The following is a 19,353-nucleotide window of genomic DNA, read 5'->3' as shown; positions in this document are numbered from 1 at the left end:
GTGTGTGTGTGTGTGTGTCTACTACGTAATAATTACAAAATTTAAACTTGTTTAATAATCCAGTATCTTATAAACACGTTATTAGATTCCTAAAAAAAAAAAAAAAAAATTGCTCAAGGATGACGCATACGCGGTAATATTTGGTTGTAAAAAAAATTAAGTAAGTTTGAGTGGTCGTAGTAGTAGTAGTAGTATTGGTAGTAATCACCTCTCTCTGAACCACAAAAACAACCCCCCTCCCCCCTCCCGGAAAAAAAAAATAAAAATAAAAATAAAAATTTCCCGTCACTTTTCCACCGTTAAAATGACGTGGCGTCACCAAAGTATTCATTTTTTGTTTCAAACGCCCACGTTTCCGCAAATTTAATCCCTTCCACACATTTATATACGGATATACACATATAATTCATACGCACTCACTCACACACACGCACACGCACACGCACACGCAATTACAAAAAAAAATTTTTTTTTTTACATCACGACATCAAAGAATTTCACTTTTATTATTATTATTATTATTAATTCTTGTTATTTACACCCACTAACAAACAAAAGTAGGATTAATAATAGTAGTAGTGGATTTGATGACGTCATTTATCCGTTTTTTTACGTAAAAAATTAATGTAAACGTTATTGTGACATTACCTTTCATTAATGAACGAAACGATTTTCCGGTTATCAATAGGATAAAACGGAAGTAGAAAAAAAAAATATTATACAAACTAATCAAAGTGATAAGAAAAACCGTTATTTACTTAATACCGGTGATTCCATACAAAGAAAAAAAGAAAAAGTTACAAAATTGTTATCACCGTGGGATATATTTCGCATGTTTGATATTTCATCGAACGCAATATTTATTGCTTAAGATTTTCTTTTTTTTTTATAATAATAATTTTATTTATACTTTATGAACTCGACTACTAACTAAATTGCCCATTTAGACGAGTAACAGGTAACTCTCTCTCGCACACACACACACACACACCTGAAACCGAGTAGTAGTCATATTTTTTTTTTTTGTAATAATCGTAAAGGTTATTTTAAACATTTCTTAAATTATTTATTAAAAGGTTTTCTATTTTTTTGTAAATAATAATTAAAAGATTTATCGACCTAAACAAAAAGGGGGGAGGGAGGGGAGGAAGATTTTTTTTTAGTAAAATACCACTTTCCTATTCCCTCAAAGGTAAAAATGACGTCGAAATTTTTTAACTTTTGACTTTAATATATAAAAAAAAAAAAAAAAAGATTTTCCGAAATAACTTGTTTAGTATAAATGACGACACAAATTAAAAATATGCAACAAACGCAAACGAAACAAACGGTTTTGATCCATGTTTTTAAAAAACGAGTTTTTTCATAACTCATCTTACATCCGTTTTAAGTAACTTCCGGTTTTTCCACATAGTTAAATTTAAAATGTTTATTTCGTAACGAGGAAAATTTTACGTGGATAGTTTTGGTATCGATTAATCGATACGTAGAAAATTCGAGAAAAGAAAAAACTTATACAATCGGAAAATCGTTTATTAAGTTTCAATAACTTTTCCATACGAGTTTTCCTTCCAGACACACACACATACCTTTGATAAGGTACGATATCGAACGTTTAAAAAAGCGACAAAAAAGAAAAACTTTGCGAAGAAAATTGTTAATAATAATTTATTAATTAAAACCAACAAACAACCAAAAACGTGATGGTTAAAAAAAAGAAAATGGCCGACGAAAATAACAATAATATTATACCACCAAATAAAAATTATTAATTATTGTTTAAATCATTCTATAAAACATACATTAACGATTTTATTATTTAAAACGTTAGAGACATTATTATTATTATTATTATTATTATTATTATTATTATTATTATTATTATTATTATTATTAATAAAAAAAAAAAGTTTTTTATTATGGTGTCAATAATTAATATTTAAACTAACCGAAATATGACGTTATATTAGAAAGTAAAATTAATCAATCGTAAATTTTTTTAAAAATTAAACTGGAACTCTTGAAAAATGGTTAAAGTAGGTCTTTGAAAAGGAAAGTATATATTGTTGTTGTTGTTTGTTGTTGTTGCCGGAAGGAAGTCGTCCAACCTGTTTCCAAGTTCTAGTTCATAACGATTGTGTGAGTGTGTGAGTAAGCAAGCAAACAAGGGCAAAGGTTAATTTTTACAGATGATATATAATATATATAAATAGTCAAGTTCACGGATTCAAATATTTAAAATCTTAATTAAATAATTAAAACTGTTTTTTTTAATTACTCCATTACCAGGGGCAACCGCCATTTTTTTTTCGTATCAATTTTTCTATTACGTAATTTCTCTCTCTCTTTCTTTAATTTTGGAAAATTTTTGAATTTTTATCAACCTTCTCCCCTTTCCTTTGCCTGTCCCCCCTTCCTACCACATTTTCGTTTTGTTTTTCCTTTAGTTCGAGAAGAGTGAAAGTAACTTTTTTTTATTATTATTTTTACGACTGACATCATTCGATGCGTAACAAGTTCATTAATAAAATCAATAATAAATTATTGTTTACTACGTCACACGTGACTTTTTATTTATTTATTTATTTTTTTCGATAAAAGAAAAACTTTAGTTTGACTCGATTGATTTTATGATATTAAAAAAAAAAAATTATCATTATCGTACGTTAAAAATAACAATGATGATGATGATGATATGAACCGTTGCACCGAGCAGGGGGGGAAGGGAGTACGGGGGTACGGGGGGAGGGTTTTAAGGATCGTAATAGACGTTTTAATGTCGTATTTAATTTATTACGTTGTGAGACGTTTTAAACAATTACATTTATATTATAAAGAATTATGTAAAAGAAAGCGTAAGGTAAAGCTTCAAAGTAAGAAATTTTTTCAATCAATATTCGTCGAAACGTATTTATTTATTTTTTGACTCTCACTTTTTTTCCTTCCCTATCTCTCTCTCTCTCTCTCGCTCTCATTCACTCTCGCTCTCTCCTTTTTTTTTTGTGTTAAAAACGATTAAAAATAACCATTGAACAAACAAACAAGCAAACAAACACAATTTCATTAGTTAATGAAAAACGCATTAATGTTAATTTTTTTTTTTTTTTTTTTTTTTTTACCTTTTTAAGTTTCGTAATTTTTTCTTTTATTTGCATTAAGTCATGAGAATTTTCGCTAATTAATAATTAAATAAGGAAGTTTGAAAACAAAAAAATTTCTAGAAGTTTTCTATGAGTCGTAAATATATATATTTTTTTCTTCTTATTTATTATTAAATAATAAATACGACAAATCTATTCCCCTCATCCCCACTCCCACTCTTTGGTAAGTTTAATAAAAGTAATAAATAATAATAATAAAACAAACGAGAAAAATAATTTTTTTTTTCAAAAGTTCATATCAATGACGTCACATTAAAAAAATGCATTGTTTAAACAAAAAAAAAATTTTTTTTTTCTTTTTTGAAAAATCAATAATTAATGCTAACAAAAAAAAAAAAAAAAAAATTTAAGAATTTAAATTTTGTTTAACTTTGTCTTTATTTTTTTTATTATTATTATTATTTTATTTTTTCCGCGTTTTTATGTTTGAATTAAAAAAAATTTTTTTTTTTTCTAAGAACCTTGAAAAATCAACGAGAAATTTAAACCTTTTGTACTGTTTTTTTTTTTTTGACAAAAAAATAGGAAAAAATCGAGATTAATTATTCGATTAATCGATTAATCGAACCAAATAAATTCGATTTTCATTTTAAAGTCACATCATAACAATAATAAAAGTGAGAGTTTTTTATTTTTTTATTTTTTTTTATGATTTCGTTCTCTTTCCCTTTTGACTTAATAAAACTACTACTACTACTATTATTATTATTATCATTATTATTATTATCATTATTATTATTATTATTATTATTATTATTATTATTATTATTATTATTATTATTATTTTATATTTTTTTCCCTTTTGCTACTTTTTAAAATTTTTTATAGTTACCGCAAAGTATCGTCCGTCCGTCCATATATATTCATCGCAATAAAAAAAAAAATTAACTTTCTTTTTAATAGTAATAATAATAATAATAATAATAATAATAATAATGAAAAGAAATTCGTTTGTAAAATTAAAAATGTCTTCTGCTTTTTTTTCTAATTAATTTCCCACCCCCTACCCCCTCGAATAATTTATTGATTAATTTTTAGTGTAATAAAAAACCGACGATTTAATATAAAAGTCACGTCTTTACGCAATCGTAAAAAAATTATTTTAAAAAAATTCCTTCACCCCTTCTCCTCCTCCTCCTTCTCTACACCTCCCTCTCCCTTCCTACCCCCCTAAAAAAATTATAAATTTGTATTTATTCACTTATTTATTATCATAATCGGGTTATTTACGATTTGTTTTTTAACTTTACAATCAAAAATAAATTATTATTTATTTCCCTTAACGAATATTATTTACGTCATCGATGACTCCTCCCCTTTCCTCTATGGACTCGCCCCCCTAACATCCCCCCGTGAAATAAAATTTTTTTTTTTTTAACGTATTAAATTTATAATCCCAAATGAATGAATGGGAAAAAAAAAATTTTATGGGATTAACGTATCGATCGGTTTTTTAAATCATTATTATTATTATTATCATTATCATAACTATTAATACCTATACATATATATGTATTATTTAGGTTAATAGGTAAATAAAATAAAAATCGTTAAACGTTTCCAACTGGTAATACCAATAATAATAATAATAATAATAATAATAATAATAATAATAATAATAATAATAATAATAATAATAATAATAATAATAATAATAATAATAATAATAATAATAATAATAATAATAATAATAATAATAATAATAATAATAATAATAATAATAATAATAATAATAATAATAATAATAATAATAATAATAATAATAATAATAATAATAATAATAATAATAATAATAATAATAATAATAATGAACGGATAGATAACAGCAGGATAAATAATAATAATAATCAAAAAAAGAGAGAGAAAGAGAGAGTAATAAAATAGCCGACGGGGCCGATTTCACGGGTGGGGTGGGGGGGTAATAAAAAGTTAATAAATAACTAAATTAACAAATGATTTAAATAAATAAATTAATAGATAAAAATTAATAAGATTTTATGTGTTCAGTAATAAAAATGAAAGTTTTTTTTTCTTTTTTTCGTAAAATTTAAATAAATTTTAACAACCCCTCCTCGCGCGATCCACATTACGTACAATCTATTAAAATTATTATCATTATTATCATTATTATTATTAAAATAAATAAATAAAAATTTCGTCAAAGTTTTTTTATTATTGTGAAACCGATCGTCGGGTCATTAAATTAATTAGTAATATTATGCAAAAAAATAAGAACAAAAAAAGAAGAAGAAGAAGAAACGAGTTTATGTATCGTTATCATCATCATCAACATCATTATTATTATTATTATTAATAACAACATAAATAATAATTTTAAAAAGTTAATTAATTACAATTTTTTTTTTTTTAATGTACCGTTAATAAACCGTTTTCGCGTCTTGTCTCTCTCTCTCTCTCATTTAATAAAATTTTATTTTTTTTATGTAAGATGACCGATATATAAATTTAATTAATTAATTAATTGATTTATTTATTTGTTTATTTATTTATTTATTTGTCAATGACTCGTTGGGGTTAAAACATTAACGACTATCAAAAAAAAAAAAAAAATTATTGTTATTGGGGTTAAAGACAATGAACTCTATTGAAAAATGATATACTCGTTAATATTTACATAATATGTACAAATAATAATAATAATAATAATAATAATAATAATAATAATAATAATAATAATAATATATAATTAATAGATGGCGCGTTATTAATAAATAAATAAATTTCGGAATGTACGTGTGTATAATAATGACGTTAATTTTTTTTTTTTAAATGTTAAAATGGCGGCGGCGACCGCGGTGGTGGTGGTGGTGTTGGCCCCCCTCAAAATTTACCAAAAAAGGGATTAATATAATTATTATTATTATTACGTAATAATTTTTAATTAAATGTAAACTCCATTTTTTTTTTTTTCAATTTAAAAGCTGAAACTCGATTAAATTTTGCAATATAAAGCCTGTCCCAATTGTTAATATATACACGTGCACGAATAAATAAATAAATAGTTTATTATCATTATTATTGTTTAAATAGATTAAAATGTTTGCTAGCTTTTTAACACTATTATTATTATTATTATTATTATTATTATTATTATTATTATTATTATTATTTTTATTATTATTAATATTATTCATAAACATGTCTGTTTTTCGATTGTTACAAATCGATTCCAAAAAAATTAAATAAATTTAATTCGCGTGCCAAAATATTACCCCGTAATAATAATAATAATAATTAATAAGTAAATATAGACTCGGATCAATAATTTTATTAACGTACATAAAAAAAAAATTCGTTAATAATAATAATAATAGTAATATTTTCATGGATTAATAATTAATAATTTTTTTCGAAAAAAAAAAAAAAAAAAAACACATTAAAATAAATTTTATTAAATTTTTTTTTTTTCGCGTTTCATTTATTTATTAATAATAATAGTAATGATAATAACGGTCGAATTTATTTATTTATTTATTTGCGATCGAATTGAAATAAGAACTACTAAAAATAAATTTTATACCGTAAAAGTATAAAACACCTAAGTTAATTTATTTATTTTGTTAATAAGAATAAAATAAATATTATTATTATTATTATTAATTCAATGCTCTCGATTTGTATCATTAATCAAATTCATTTATTATTATTATTATTATTTCCTATTTTTTTTGTATACGGTACGAAATTATAATTTTTTATAACGGAATTAATTCTATAGAGAGAGAGAATTTCTATTAAGGTAATGGAATTGTCTTCTTTTTGATTGTATTGTTTGTTTGTTTGTTCGTTTGTTGTTTGCATTTTTTTTAAATAATAGTTTAACGGTAAAAATAAAAAAAATGCGATAAAAATAAAACGTTCAAAATTTAATAATAATAATAGTTAATTTTGATTATGTCTTCAATAAAAAAAAAAATTATTATTTTAACTTATTGAATAATAATAATAATAATAATTTAATAAATTATCCGTTTCGTTTATGGTTTTTCAATTGTTTAAAAAAAAAAAAAATGATTGTGATAATGATAATAATAATAATAATAATGATGGTAACTTCAAATTTCATTAGTAATAATAAATAATTTGGAAACGTAACGTAATTGTCAAGTTTGAACTTCCGGTGAACTTTTTTTTTTCCTTTCCATGTCAATCAATCAAAATAAAAACCGTTGAAGAGAGAGAGAGAGAGAGAGAAAAAAAAAAATAATAATAATAATAATAATAATTAAAAATAATAATTTTTTTGTATGCGTGTGCGTGTGCGTGTGTCAACGTCATAATGGGATAAAACGAGAACGCGCGCGACATAACCATCCATATACGAATATTAAATTGAATAAAGCGAAAAAAATTATTATTATTATTATTATTATTATTATTATTATTATTATTATTTTGCGTACGAATGTGCGTAATTAATTTTGTGTGTGTGTGTGTGTGACGCGTGCGACGACGACAACGACGACAACAACGATGATGACGGAAAAACAAATTATTAAAAACTTTCTTTAAAACAAGTTTAATTTAGCACACGACAAATCAAAGTGTTCGATTTATAAATAATAATAATAATAATAATAATGTGCGTGTGCGAAATCGGACGAGAGTTCACGCACGTGCGTAAACGTAAAAAAAAATTTCACTTTTTTTTTTTTTCCTCGACTGAATTTCATTTTGAGCGGCAGAAAATTTCATTTAAACCGTAAAAAAAATGTCGAAAACCACCTTCCCCCCCCCATTTGTCTAAAACCACTTTTAATTTAACCGCGTACACGACAAATTCTTAAAAATTAATTTTTTAAAAACAAAACGCGAATTTTTTTATTACGAAAAACGAATAAATGACGAAATACCAAGGCCAGACGTTTGAAAAAAAGAAAAAAAAAAAAAAAAATCAATTCATGGATAAAATCCGTCCAGCCGGATACCGGGTACGGACGGATACCGATCACGGACGGAGACCAGGTACGGGAAACCAGGTACGGGAGACCAGGTACGAGTACAAGTATTGCATTTCGCATTCCAATGAGCTCTAATAACTCATATGAATCAGATAAAGTGTGTGGTAACTGGACTACTCAATACGTAAATGTTGAAAAAAATCTCCGTCAATTTTCACTTGCTCAATTTCTTGTCCAGTAAATTTAGCACAACGCGTTAACACCGTTCGATTTTTTTTTTTTTTAAAATTTAATAATATTTTTATCTCAATAATCGTAAATAGTTAGTTTTGTTATTAAATATTTAATTAACCGAAATATAATAACCGACTTTTAACTTATTTTTCTAGCAATTACGAGCACGAAAGTTATGTTAAATTCATTACTCTTTCATAATAATAATAATAATACTAGTGGAATTTTTTTAGGAAAAAAAAACGAAACAAAAATTGTCGTACACGCCATTAACCCGGTACATACACGTACTTATCTATCTTAGGATATTTAACTCGAAAACCACACCGGAATTTATGTAATTGAATAAAAGAAAAATAATAATAATAATGGTAAGGACTTACGTAATATGGATGTTCAACTTTCTTTAAAATGGTGTTGTCAACTTTGGCGGATGTTATCGCTGTCGAGAGTCGAGTTTTTCCTTCGTCTATGTAAGACGATAACGGACCAATGTCGTCCAATTGACAACTATCATGACTCGTTTTCCTTTTTGCGCTTATTAATTTTTCAAAAGCACTGCTCCCACAATTTCGAACCGAATCACAATCCGCGTTTTTAGTTCTACCACCCAAACTTTTTCCGATAATTGCATTTCTCATGCTTTTTGGAACACTGTATATATCCTCGTGGAGGAACACCGGGTTTAATATGTCTTTAGCCGAAGAGGAATCCGATGGCGGAGGTGATATATCCGATGAACCGAAAGCACTTTCACCCGACGATGATGAAAAATCGTGCTCGTGATGAATTCTTTTCAAAATATTATCATCATCATCATCCCCCGGACATTTTCCTTCTTTTTCTGTTTCTTTTTTGACGATTTCGGGAGAAGAAGGATCGTCCGGTTTATCCCTATCGACGGTCGAATCCGAACTACTACTAGCACTAAATACGTTATCTTTACCGGCACTACTACTGCTATTGCTACTCATGTAAAGGTCTTTGCAACCGCTGCTGGATGATGTACTGTTTTTCCCCTCGCTACCGCTACTATAAATATCATCTTTAGAACTATTTAATTTATAAGAATTTAATTCTTGATTTGATTTTCTTATAGATTTTTTTTTAGTATATTTTTCCAAATCTCGACTTGTTCCGGATGATTCGATTTCGTTTTTATCATCATCGTAATCGTCGTTCGATCTGGGTATGAAAATATTTTGTATGCCTTCGTGATTTAATAAAGCGGATAAAATTTTACTCAGGTATTTATTCCTGTGTAAATTTTCCGATAAAATCCTTAAATCTTCGTCCGTTTTGGCTTGGGAAAAAGCATCTAAACTTTTTTGAATTGAATCCGCTAAACTTTTCAATAGATTTCCGAGCGAGAGTGAATTTCTACTGCTCATGGCAAACGCAATTAAATTTGCTAAATCTCTAAGTACTTCTTCGGCGAGTTCGTTTTTACTAATCCTCGGTAGGTTTTCCAATGAATTTTCCGAATGTAATATTTTAATAACGTTTTTATCGCTATCTTCGATATCTTGAAAACAACTCGGACCCCCACACTGATTTTGGCAACATTCCACCCAATTATGTTCGTATTCCGTTTTTATCGAAGAGAATCCATTTGAGAAATTTGTTTTTTTACCGAAGCAATGTTTTTCAAACATTCTAGTTCTTTCATAACGACCCGTTGGGTACCTTTCGTTGTATTTAAATATAAAATTAACGGGATTCGTGGTACCATTATGGTATGTTCTGCTAGGTCGTTCTTCGATATCCACGCAAACATCGTCGTTAATTTTCGTAGCATCGTTTTTAACTCTTGGCCATATGGGTGGAGGTATTGAGCAATCGACTTTTCCCTCGGGAATCGGACTAAGATTGGAAGGAGGACCCGTGGTAGTACCATTTTTAATTCTTCTCGATCTACGTTTAAGATTGGACGAATTATTTTTTTCTTGTTCTTCTTCTTCGTATATCTGATTAGAGGAAACGTTTTCCCATTTATCGTAATCTCCTCTTTTTTTTTTCTCGGTTTTACTTTGTTTCGTCAATCTTTTTTCTCTTTTCACCGAGGCAATGGGTTTTTTGAAGTGTTTATCATCGCATTCCGTACAACTGCTACTATCTGATGATGAATTGAATCTACTTTCATATCCGGAACTGATGGATTTCCTAGGGGATAATCTCTGATCGGAACTTTCATCGGAGTGAGCTTTCAATGTTAAATCTATATTATTTTCTTCTTTGAAAAGTGGATTGACTCTGAAATTAAAAATTATTATTATTGAAAAATTATTATTATTGAAAAATTATTATTATTATGCGGCGAATTTGAAATATTTTACATAAAAAAAAAAAAAATTAACGTTTTATCACGAAGATGATAAATAAAAAAAAAAAAAATTCAAATTTTTTTTTTTGTTTTGGGCAATCGTCGTCAAGTTAACACACATTTATATAAATTTTTTTTTTTTTTTAAATTTTTAATCACTTTCATAATAAAACTTCCGCAATTTTGCAACTTTATCAATCGAAAAAAAAAAAAAACTATATTTCACAGAAGCAAATTATTTTCATTTAAAACAATGCTCATGATAACAAAAAAAAAAAAAAAAGTTAACAATCCTAAGTTGAAAACGTACCACCTTGAAACGATTTAAAAAAAAAAAAAATTATCAAATGAATCTCATAATAATAAAAAAAAGTAAAAACGAGAAAGCAAAAAATAAAGCAGGGATACCCGATAAGTTTCATGGAATAATAACACGAATCAAAGGGGAGTAATGATGATGATGATGATGATGATGATGACGCTCTTCGCGATGCCCTGATAAGGTAACGTGTAAATTACGTTCGCCCTCATTTACAACGTGAATGAACAATGAATATATATTTTTTTTCAAAATGGTTATTGCACCATTAAATATGAATATTTTAAAACTGAAAAAAATTTTTTTCGTTTTAAATATGTATATAATTAGTGCTCGTAAAAAGGGCGAATCTCGTGAGCGGTTCGATGAAGCAGAAGACAACGTTTATATTTTTTTTATCCATTTAGCGTGTTAAATTGTATGTCAGTCCTGTTAATTATGTAAACGTTTAAAACAAAACAGAAGTTATAAAAAAAAAGACGTTGAAGAACACGAAATAAAAAACAACATACAATTAAATATCGGGAATTTTGATAAATTGAAAACGTAAAATTTGCGCAAAATAATTTTAAAAAATAAAACAAATTTTTAACAAGTGTCACAAAAAAACAATTCAATAATTTTTTTGTTATTTATTATTACGTCATTAAATAAAAAATTAGGAAGACGTTTTTAGGCGTCATCATAAATTTTTTTTATGTGCATATCGTGTTGGACACTTCCAAAACCTCCAAACACTTATACTTATCATGGAAATAATCAGAAAAAAAAAACGTTCAAGGTGTGAACTTGGCAAATTTTAAATTGGCTTCATTATCCTTGGTCGCCATCGTTTGGTGGTGGCAAATTTTACGACGCTTTTTCCCGCGATACTCTTATTATTATTATTTCCTTTCTTCCCTTAGGGATGAAAAATTTCAAAAGGTCGAAAGAGAAAAAAGGGTTTGTCGTCCATTCTGATATTTATTTTAAAAAAAAAATTTATTTCAACAATAAAATGTTAGAAGGATGGTCACGTAATAACGTCATCAAAGATTTCACTTAAACAAAAAAAAAGGAAAATTTCCATTTAAAAAAAAACACGTTCGTTTAAATCACGTACTCATGTTGTTGTTGTTGTTGTTGTTGGATATTTTAATGGTGGTAGCAATATAATAATTAATAAATTTTTAATCCCCGTCCTTTCGAATTTTTTAAACCCACTCTCTAAATTCTTCTTTGGAAAAGAATTCGATACTTGCAAAACAAACACTTGTTCGTAAATTTGGTTAGTTAGGTAAGTGAGTCACGTTTGTTTAAATTGTAACGAAAAGAATAGTTTGTAGTAGTGGTAGTAATAGTAGCGAGACAAATGAAAATAATTTTTACCTGCTAACGGAATATATGTGACATTTTCCATCACCTGGACCGATTCCTGTTATCACAGCTAATGGATCGTTTGTATACGGCGAAGGAGATTCGTTTTCTGTAAGAGTCTTCAATCTTGATCCCGATAACCACTTGATCATTATTATTATGAAAAATTTTGGGCGAGCCCTTAAAGCCCCATTGGAAACCACTTCTCATTTGTGGACCTCTGTTGACAAAAAAAAATTATTATTATTATTATTATTATTATTATATAATAACAATCGTGCTTTCGACTGAAATAAAAAAAAAAAACGTTTACGTATTAGTGACGTCATTTGTTATTGTTTCTGTATTACTCTTAACGTCATCGTCGGTATTTTTTTTCCTCTCCTTCCCGTTTCAATGTCTAAATGTTAATTTTTGGCGACATTTTATTATTATTATTATTATTATTTTTCGTATTCAAATCTCATCTCATCATTCAATCAACTATTATTATTCTTTAACGATAAAAAAAAAAAAAAAATCTTTTTTACATGAGGAATGTAAAATATGCATTTATTTCCCTATTTTTTATTTTTTTATTTTTTATTTTGGGAAAAAACCGTTTCGTTGTCGATAGTATTGGAGTAATAATAATAATAATAATAATAATTAAAAATTTGTTTTTTTTTATTATTATTTGATCTTTAAGATTTGTCAATCAATGAGTTTAAAAAAAAAAACGATTTCTCAAAACTTAAAAGTCCACAAAAAAAAAAAGAAAAAAAACTTCCTCGTTCGTCTGACATCATCTTTTAATTTACACAAGTTGCTTATTTTTTACCATCGTCGTTTACAAAACTTTGTTTGCATCATAAAAAAAAAATTTTTTGTTACTTTTTCCATCACGAGGTAGTGAGTGAGACTACACTACTATGATGATGACGTCGTATCGTATCGTATCGTATCGAATCGTATCGAATCGAATGTTGTTTAAAAAAAAAAAATTAATTAATACCTTCGCATACAAAAGCGTTGATTCAATAGGGATAAATTTTACAATATGCATTTATTTAAATATGCGAATAAGAAGACAACAAAACAAACAAACAAACAAACAAAACAAAAATAAAAAAAATCTATTATTAATAATGATGTTTTCTTTTATTCTTCTTTCTTTCTTTTTCGTTTATTAGTTTTATAATTATTATTATTATTATTAATCAAAAAGTAAATATTATTGTGAGCTTACGTAAAAAAAAAAAAAAAAAAATCAATTACGTAACAATCAAATTTATTTTTTGCGTTAATTTAAAGTCTATAAATAGAAAAATTGTTTTAAATTTAAACAACGACAACAACAACAACAACAACAACCAAAATAAATAAATAAATAAATTTTAACAATTAAAATATTTATTTTATTATTATTAAATATTAATAATAATTATTACGTAATTTTTTTTTATCATCGTCACGTTCGAATATTTTATTATTTTTTCTTTTTTTTGCACACGTCAGAATATTTGCTATTTTCAAAGAGATAGAAAGAGAGAGAGAGAGAGAGAGAGAGAGAGAGAGAGAGAGAGAGAGAGAGAAATTAATTTAAATTTTAATCAAAGTAGTTAAGAATGAAAAAAAGAAAAATTTCACAAGGATTAAACCGCCGCAAATTCTCTCAACGTTGTAAAAATCACCACAGGTGAAAGCAAAAATCGAATCGAAAATAATAATAATAATAATGATAATGATAATAAAAATAAATTTGTTTTTTTTTTGTGCAGGCAATTCAAAAAACCCACGTGATTAGGGGTGAACGATTAATTTAACCTTCTAATGTAAAAGTAAAGTTTGTGGTGACACTTTTGCTATTTTGTACACACACACACAAAAAAAAAAGACACGAATTCATCAGTTTTGATTATACGTGAGAGAGAGAGAGAGAGAGAAATTGTAAATACGTTAGGATATATAACTTTACAAAAAAAAAAAAGAAATCACGATTATCATTTTAGGTCATTTTTCGCATTGAATATTTGACAAAAAAAAAAAAAATGCCTGGTACTACCATTGTTCTGGCTACTAAACCAACCGAATCAAGGGTCACTCTAAAACCACTTTACTGTCCAACAACAACAACAACAACAACTGAAAACCTCAAAAATATTTACATAAAACGACTTGGCGCAACGACGAAATATTTACAATAAATTTTGCAATTCAAAAGACCAAAACTTTGTTTATTGCTTAAGTTTTTTTTTTTTTCTTTTCATCGTTTCAAACACATACGTTATTCTACATACGTTAAAACGGGGAAGTGGGGGGAGGAGAGAGAGAGAGGAAAGGAGGTTAATAAGGTAACACGAGTAAAAAAAAAAGGTTAAAAAGGATACTGAAAGCTTCATTTACGTTGTTTTTTTTTTTTTTTATTGTGTCGGTTACGTAATATCGATGATTTGATTTAATGTACGAAATCAAAGTTGATTCTTCGCATTTATTTTTCAACATTGAAATCAAATCTAAAAAACGTGGCATTAGAAAATTTGTAAACAGAAGAAGATTCAAAAAGTGTATATAAAATAAAAATTTTGCGTCAGTTATAATCCAATATACGAGTTTTAGCGCCTTTTTTTTTTTTTCGTCATCAATCGACTGAAACCCGTCATAAAAATTTATGTTTGTTGTTCGTTTGTTTGTTTGTTTTGAGTGCATACGTACGTATATATATTTTAAAAGTTTCTCAATAGTGTGTAAATTCGCGCCCGTTATAAATTATTATTTTATTTACAAAATCGACAATCCGAATAAAAAAATAAAAAAACTTTCTAATGTAGTTAAAGAAAAAAAAAATTTTTTTTACTCGAAAATTACCTTTCTTTCTGTCTTTCGAATATCGGTAATAAAAAAAAAAACAATGTATTTATATGGAAGGTCGGATTATTGTCACAACAACAACAACAACAACAACAACAACTATTCATTAAGTTTTGCATAAATTTAGCAATAGCACAATAAATGAGAGGCAACGCCCCACTCAACACTTTTGGAATTTAAAAAAAGGTGTGCTACCTACCCCCCCCCCATTTAAAAAAAATTTTATTTATTTACATTTTGATTTTTCTTTTTTCTTTTTTTGCAAAATCGTTTTTAAGGTTTCGCGACATTCAAAAAGTACGTTCAGGTATTTCAGAATCTTTTACTTTTACTAAAAAATTATTTTTCGAATTTAAAATGCCCTAAAGTGTTTAAATCATTTTTTTAAAAATATATATTCGTGAATTTAAAATAAGAAAAAAAATTACGAAAACAACAACAACAACAACCGGAAACGGATAATAATTTTGTTTCGTTCGCAAAATAAATTTTTTTTTTCCTGCTAAATATTCCGATCGACCAATCACGTGAATTTATTTATCATTATTATTATTAAAATTCGAAAGTGAATGAAAAAAAAAAAAAAATTTTTTTTTCTTCCACTAGTTGCGACAGATAGAAAAAAAAAAATGACTGCCACCTCCGCTTCTACCATTTTAAAATTTGTTTAACCCGTTTTATTACGAACTTTAACGTGTCACTAGTTTCAAAAATTTTTTTTTTTCAAAGAGAAAATTATTGCTTAAAAAAAAAAATAAATTCTTTCAAAGACCTTTTCACAAAGTTTTCTTTTTTTTCATTCTTATAACGGCATGTTAAGGTGATGATAATAAATTTGATAAATCAGCCTGAGGTTATTTTACGTTTGATGAGGAGGCCCACAAACGATTTTGACCTTTACAAAAGGGGGCCATTAATGTTGTTGCAAGTAGCTAACTAACTAACTAACTATGTATTATTATTGCAAATTTTCTCTTCTTTTTTGAACTTTATTAAATGCAACCGAGTTATTGCATTATTTATTTATTTATTAATAATGTGTACATACATAGATATTAATTTATTATTAAAATAAAAAATAAATAAATAAATAAAAGTGATGAAAATCATTCGAACTGGAAAATTTTAAAATTTTAAAATTATTATTATTATTAAAATTTCACGTTTTATTTATTTATTTATTTACGTACACGAATCGAAAAAAAAAAAATTTTAAACAAAAAAAAAAACGCAAAATATGCATCAAAACAACAACAACAACAAAATGAATGATGAAAACCTTTTTTTTTTTTCTAACCGTAAATAATAAATAAAATTCATTCATTAATTTAACGTGTGTGTGTGTGTGACAACTGTATACGTGCCACTACATTGTTTGTTGTAATTTTACAAAAAAAATTATTCTTATTATTATTATTAAACTTCTATCATTGTGTGTGTGTGTGCATGTGTTTGCACGTAAAAAAAATTTTTTTTTTTTTTTAACAAAAACAAACAACAATCAATAATTATGTTTTTATATTAGTAACGTAATAAAAACATTTTTAAACGATTTTTTTTTTTTTTACGTGAGTAATCTATACAATTTATTCCTCCTGGATCTTACTTTTGGTATGATAAAAGAGAAAACGGGAAGGAGGATAATAATAATATTAATAATAATAATAAATACAGGAAAAAATTATTTCGAAAAAAAAAAAAAGTGAAAACATGTAAATAAATAATGAGTCTCCTTCGATAGGTAAATACATATACGCGGTGAAATTTTTTTTTTTCTTTACTATTACCTACGAATGTATTGTAAATGTATGGAGGCGTGTCAATAAATATTATTATTATTAGTAGTATTATTGATAATTTCGTAAGCCGTGGAAGGAAAAAACAAAAAACGAAAAGGATCAAGTTAAAAAGGGACACTGCACTCAAATGGCAAAAATGATTTGATCGAGGGTAAAAACGTGGTAACAAACACCGACACAACATCACCCTCAAGTCCTCGATTTTGTGCAGACGACAACATCACGTTCGCAGCCTGATCACATTCACATCTTCAATATAATGTTATTTGATATTGATGGAATGCGAAACCGTGAGAGTTTTTTGGACATTTATTAAGATGAGAAAGAGAGAGAGAGATGGAATCATGGATGAAATGGGTTTGTATGTGTGTGTGAGAAAGGAGGGGAAGAGAAGAGGGAAGAGATTTTTTTAAATCTTACAGTTTTAAACCTAAAAAAAGAAATAAAACTGTAAAGTGAGGATTTTTTTCCCCAAAAAGAGAAGAAGAAGAAGAAGAAGAACCACAAATTACGGTAGTAAAAAAAAAAAATTCAACAACTTTCACTTCGAAAAAGAAAAGAAAAGAAAAAAAATTATTAGTTTTACCAACGACTAAATACAGGCTCGTGGTGGTAGTGATGGTACCTTGTCATTGAGGCCTTTTTAATGTTGGTGCTCTTGTGCCTAAATATTAATTTACAATAAAGTCTTTGAACTTAAATTCTTATCGTCGTATAATAACGGGGTTTTCCTTATTTATTTCTTCGCGTGGGAGTTCATTTTCAACAAAAGACAGAATTATTATTAAAAATAAAAATGAATGCGTAACCTCTGTTAAATTTTTTTTTTTAATTTGCCTAATTAATTATTATTAAATAAGGTATAATAAAAAAAAAAAAATTTCACCGCGCCAAAAGAAGAGAAAGAAAGAAAGAAAATTATTTACATAAAAAATTAAACCTAATGAAAGTTTACATATGTAAACTTATGACAATATATAAGGAACATAAATTTTTAGAAGAGAAAAAGAGAGAGAGAGAGGGAAGAAAAGGAAGACGTGAATGATATTTTTTACACGAATAGAAATTTCATTTAGAGGGAGGGGGAGGTATAAAGACGTCAAAACAATTTTTTAAATATCATTTTCAAGGCTTTAGAAATTTTTTTTTTCTTCTTCTTTTCTTTCTTTAACGTTTTTATGCGTTTAAAAAAAAATTTATTAATTTTCCTGTTAAAAAATCTTTTTTTTTTTTATTGGTAAAGAATAAATCAAATCTATCATTCGTGTCAATCAATCAATCAATCAATCAAACAATTTACAATATTCATTTATAAAAATAAAACGAACGACGACGATAATTATTTTCTATAAAATTAAATAAATTAAATTTTTGATTAGAAATTTTAAAAAAAAAAAAAAAACCTTTTTTCGTTGACCTCATTTTCCGACTCCTTAAACCTTTCGCTACTCCCCCCTCTCCCCCTCCCTTCCTTTTAAATACTAAATCAAATTTTTATCAAACGTACAAAAAAATCATTAATTAAATTTTATTTTATTATTAATTTTCATCGAAATAAAAAAAAAAAATTTAAACCTTGAAAATCACGTACGAGTCACGTGAATTTATTTATTATTTTTTTGGGGGGTCGGGAGAAAGACACAAATTCGAATCAGTCAAAAAAAAAAAAAAAACTTTTCATCGGTGAATAAAAATTTGCGGGGAGAATGAGGAAAGGGGAGAGAGGTTTTATTTAAATTTCAAAAGGGATAAATAAATAATTAGTATTTTTTCTTAAAAAAACTCGACCTTTAATGTTCACTGTCCCCCGTTATCCTTCTTTTTACATTTCAAGATCAATATATATATATATATACGTACGTACATACATATATGTATATACGTATATATAATATTGTTATTAAACAATTTAGGTTCATAAAACTTTAATTGAAGGTTACCATTCAATGTCGACAATGTTCGAATTATATTAACGTCATTTTTAATTTATTTTCTTTTATTTTAAAAAAAAAGATGATCGACATGGCTGCCATGCATTTATTTTTTTCCCTTAAATGTATGTATAACAATAATTAAATGTATTATTATAAAAAAAAAAATTAATTCACCTGTGCATGAAATACAACCCATAGCAAAACACCTGACTTGGAAAAGTGGGGGGATAGGGAATTCCCAAATTATTATTTTTCAGATTATAATAACGATAATAACGATTATTATTATTATTATTAAGGAATGAAAAGAAAAATCATGTAACGAATGACATAACAACCGAAAGAGAATATATATTGTTAGCTTTTTTTTTTTTTTTTATATCTCAAAGGTACGCCGCCGCCGCCGCCATTGCCTCTGCCTGGAAACTCATCCACGTTTTCACTTTCATCGTAAT

At 26.5% G+C, this 19,353-nt stretch overlaps 1 protein-coding gene across 1 annotated transcript; it reads right to left on the bottom strand.

The window, feature by feature from the left end:
* Positions 1-8,455: 8,455 nt before the first annotated feature.
* Positions 8,456-12,467, bottom strand: Phum_PHUM045660 (uncharacterized protein; the record flags this gene model as incomplete). The annotated part of the gene is made up of 3 exons (XM_002423209.1): positions 8,456-8,509; positions 8,701-10,570; positions 12,328-12,467. 3 exons carry the CDS (start codon positions 12,465-12,467, stop codon positions 8,456-8,458), a joined length of 2,064 nt encoding a protein of 687 aa, XP_002423254.1.
* Positions 12,468-19,353: the final 6,886 nt, after the last annotated feature.

This window comes from Pediculus humanus, genomic scaffold, assembly GCF_000006295.1.
Source record: "Pediculus humanus corporis 1103172107398 genomic scaffold, whole genome shotgun sequence".
NCBI lineage: Eukaryota > Metazoa > Arthropoda > Insecta > Psocodea > Pediculidae > Pediculus > Pediculus humanus.
The sequence above is the reverse complement of the archived record's forward strand: the minus strand, read 5'-3'. Positions and strand labels throughout refer to the sequence as shown.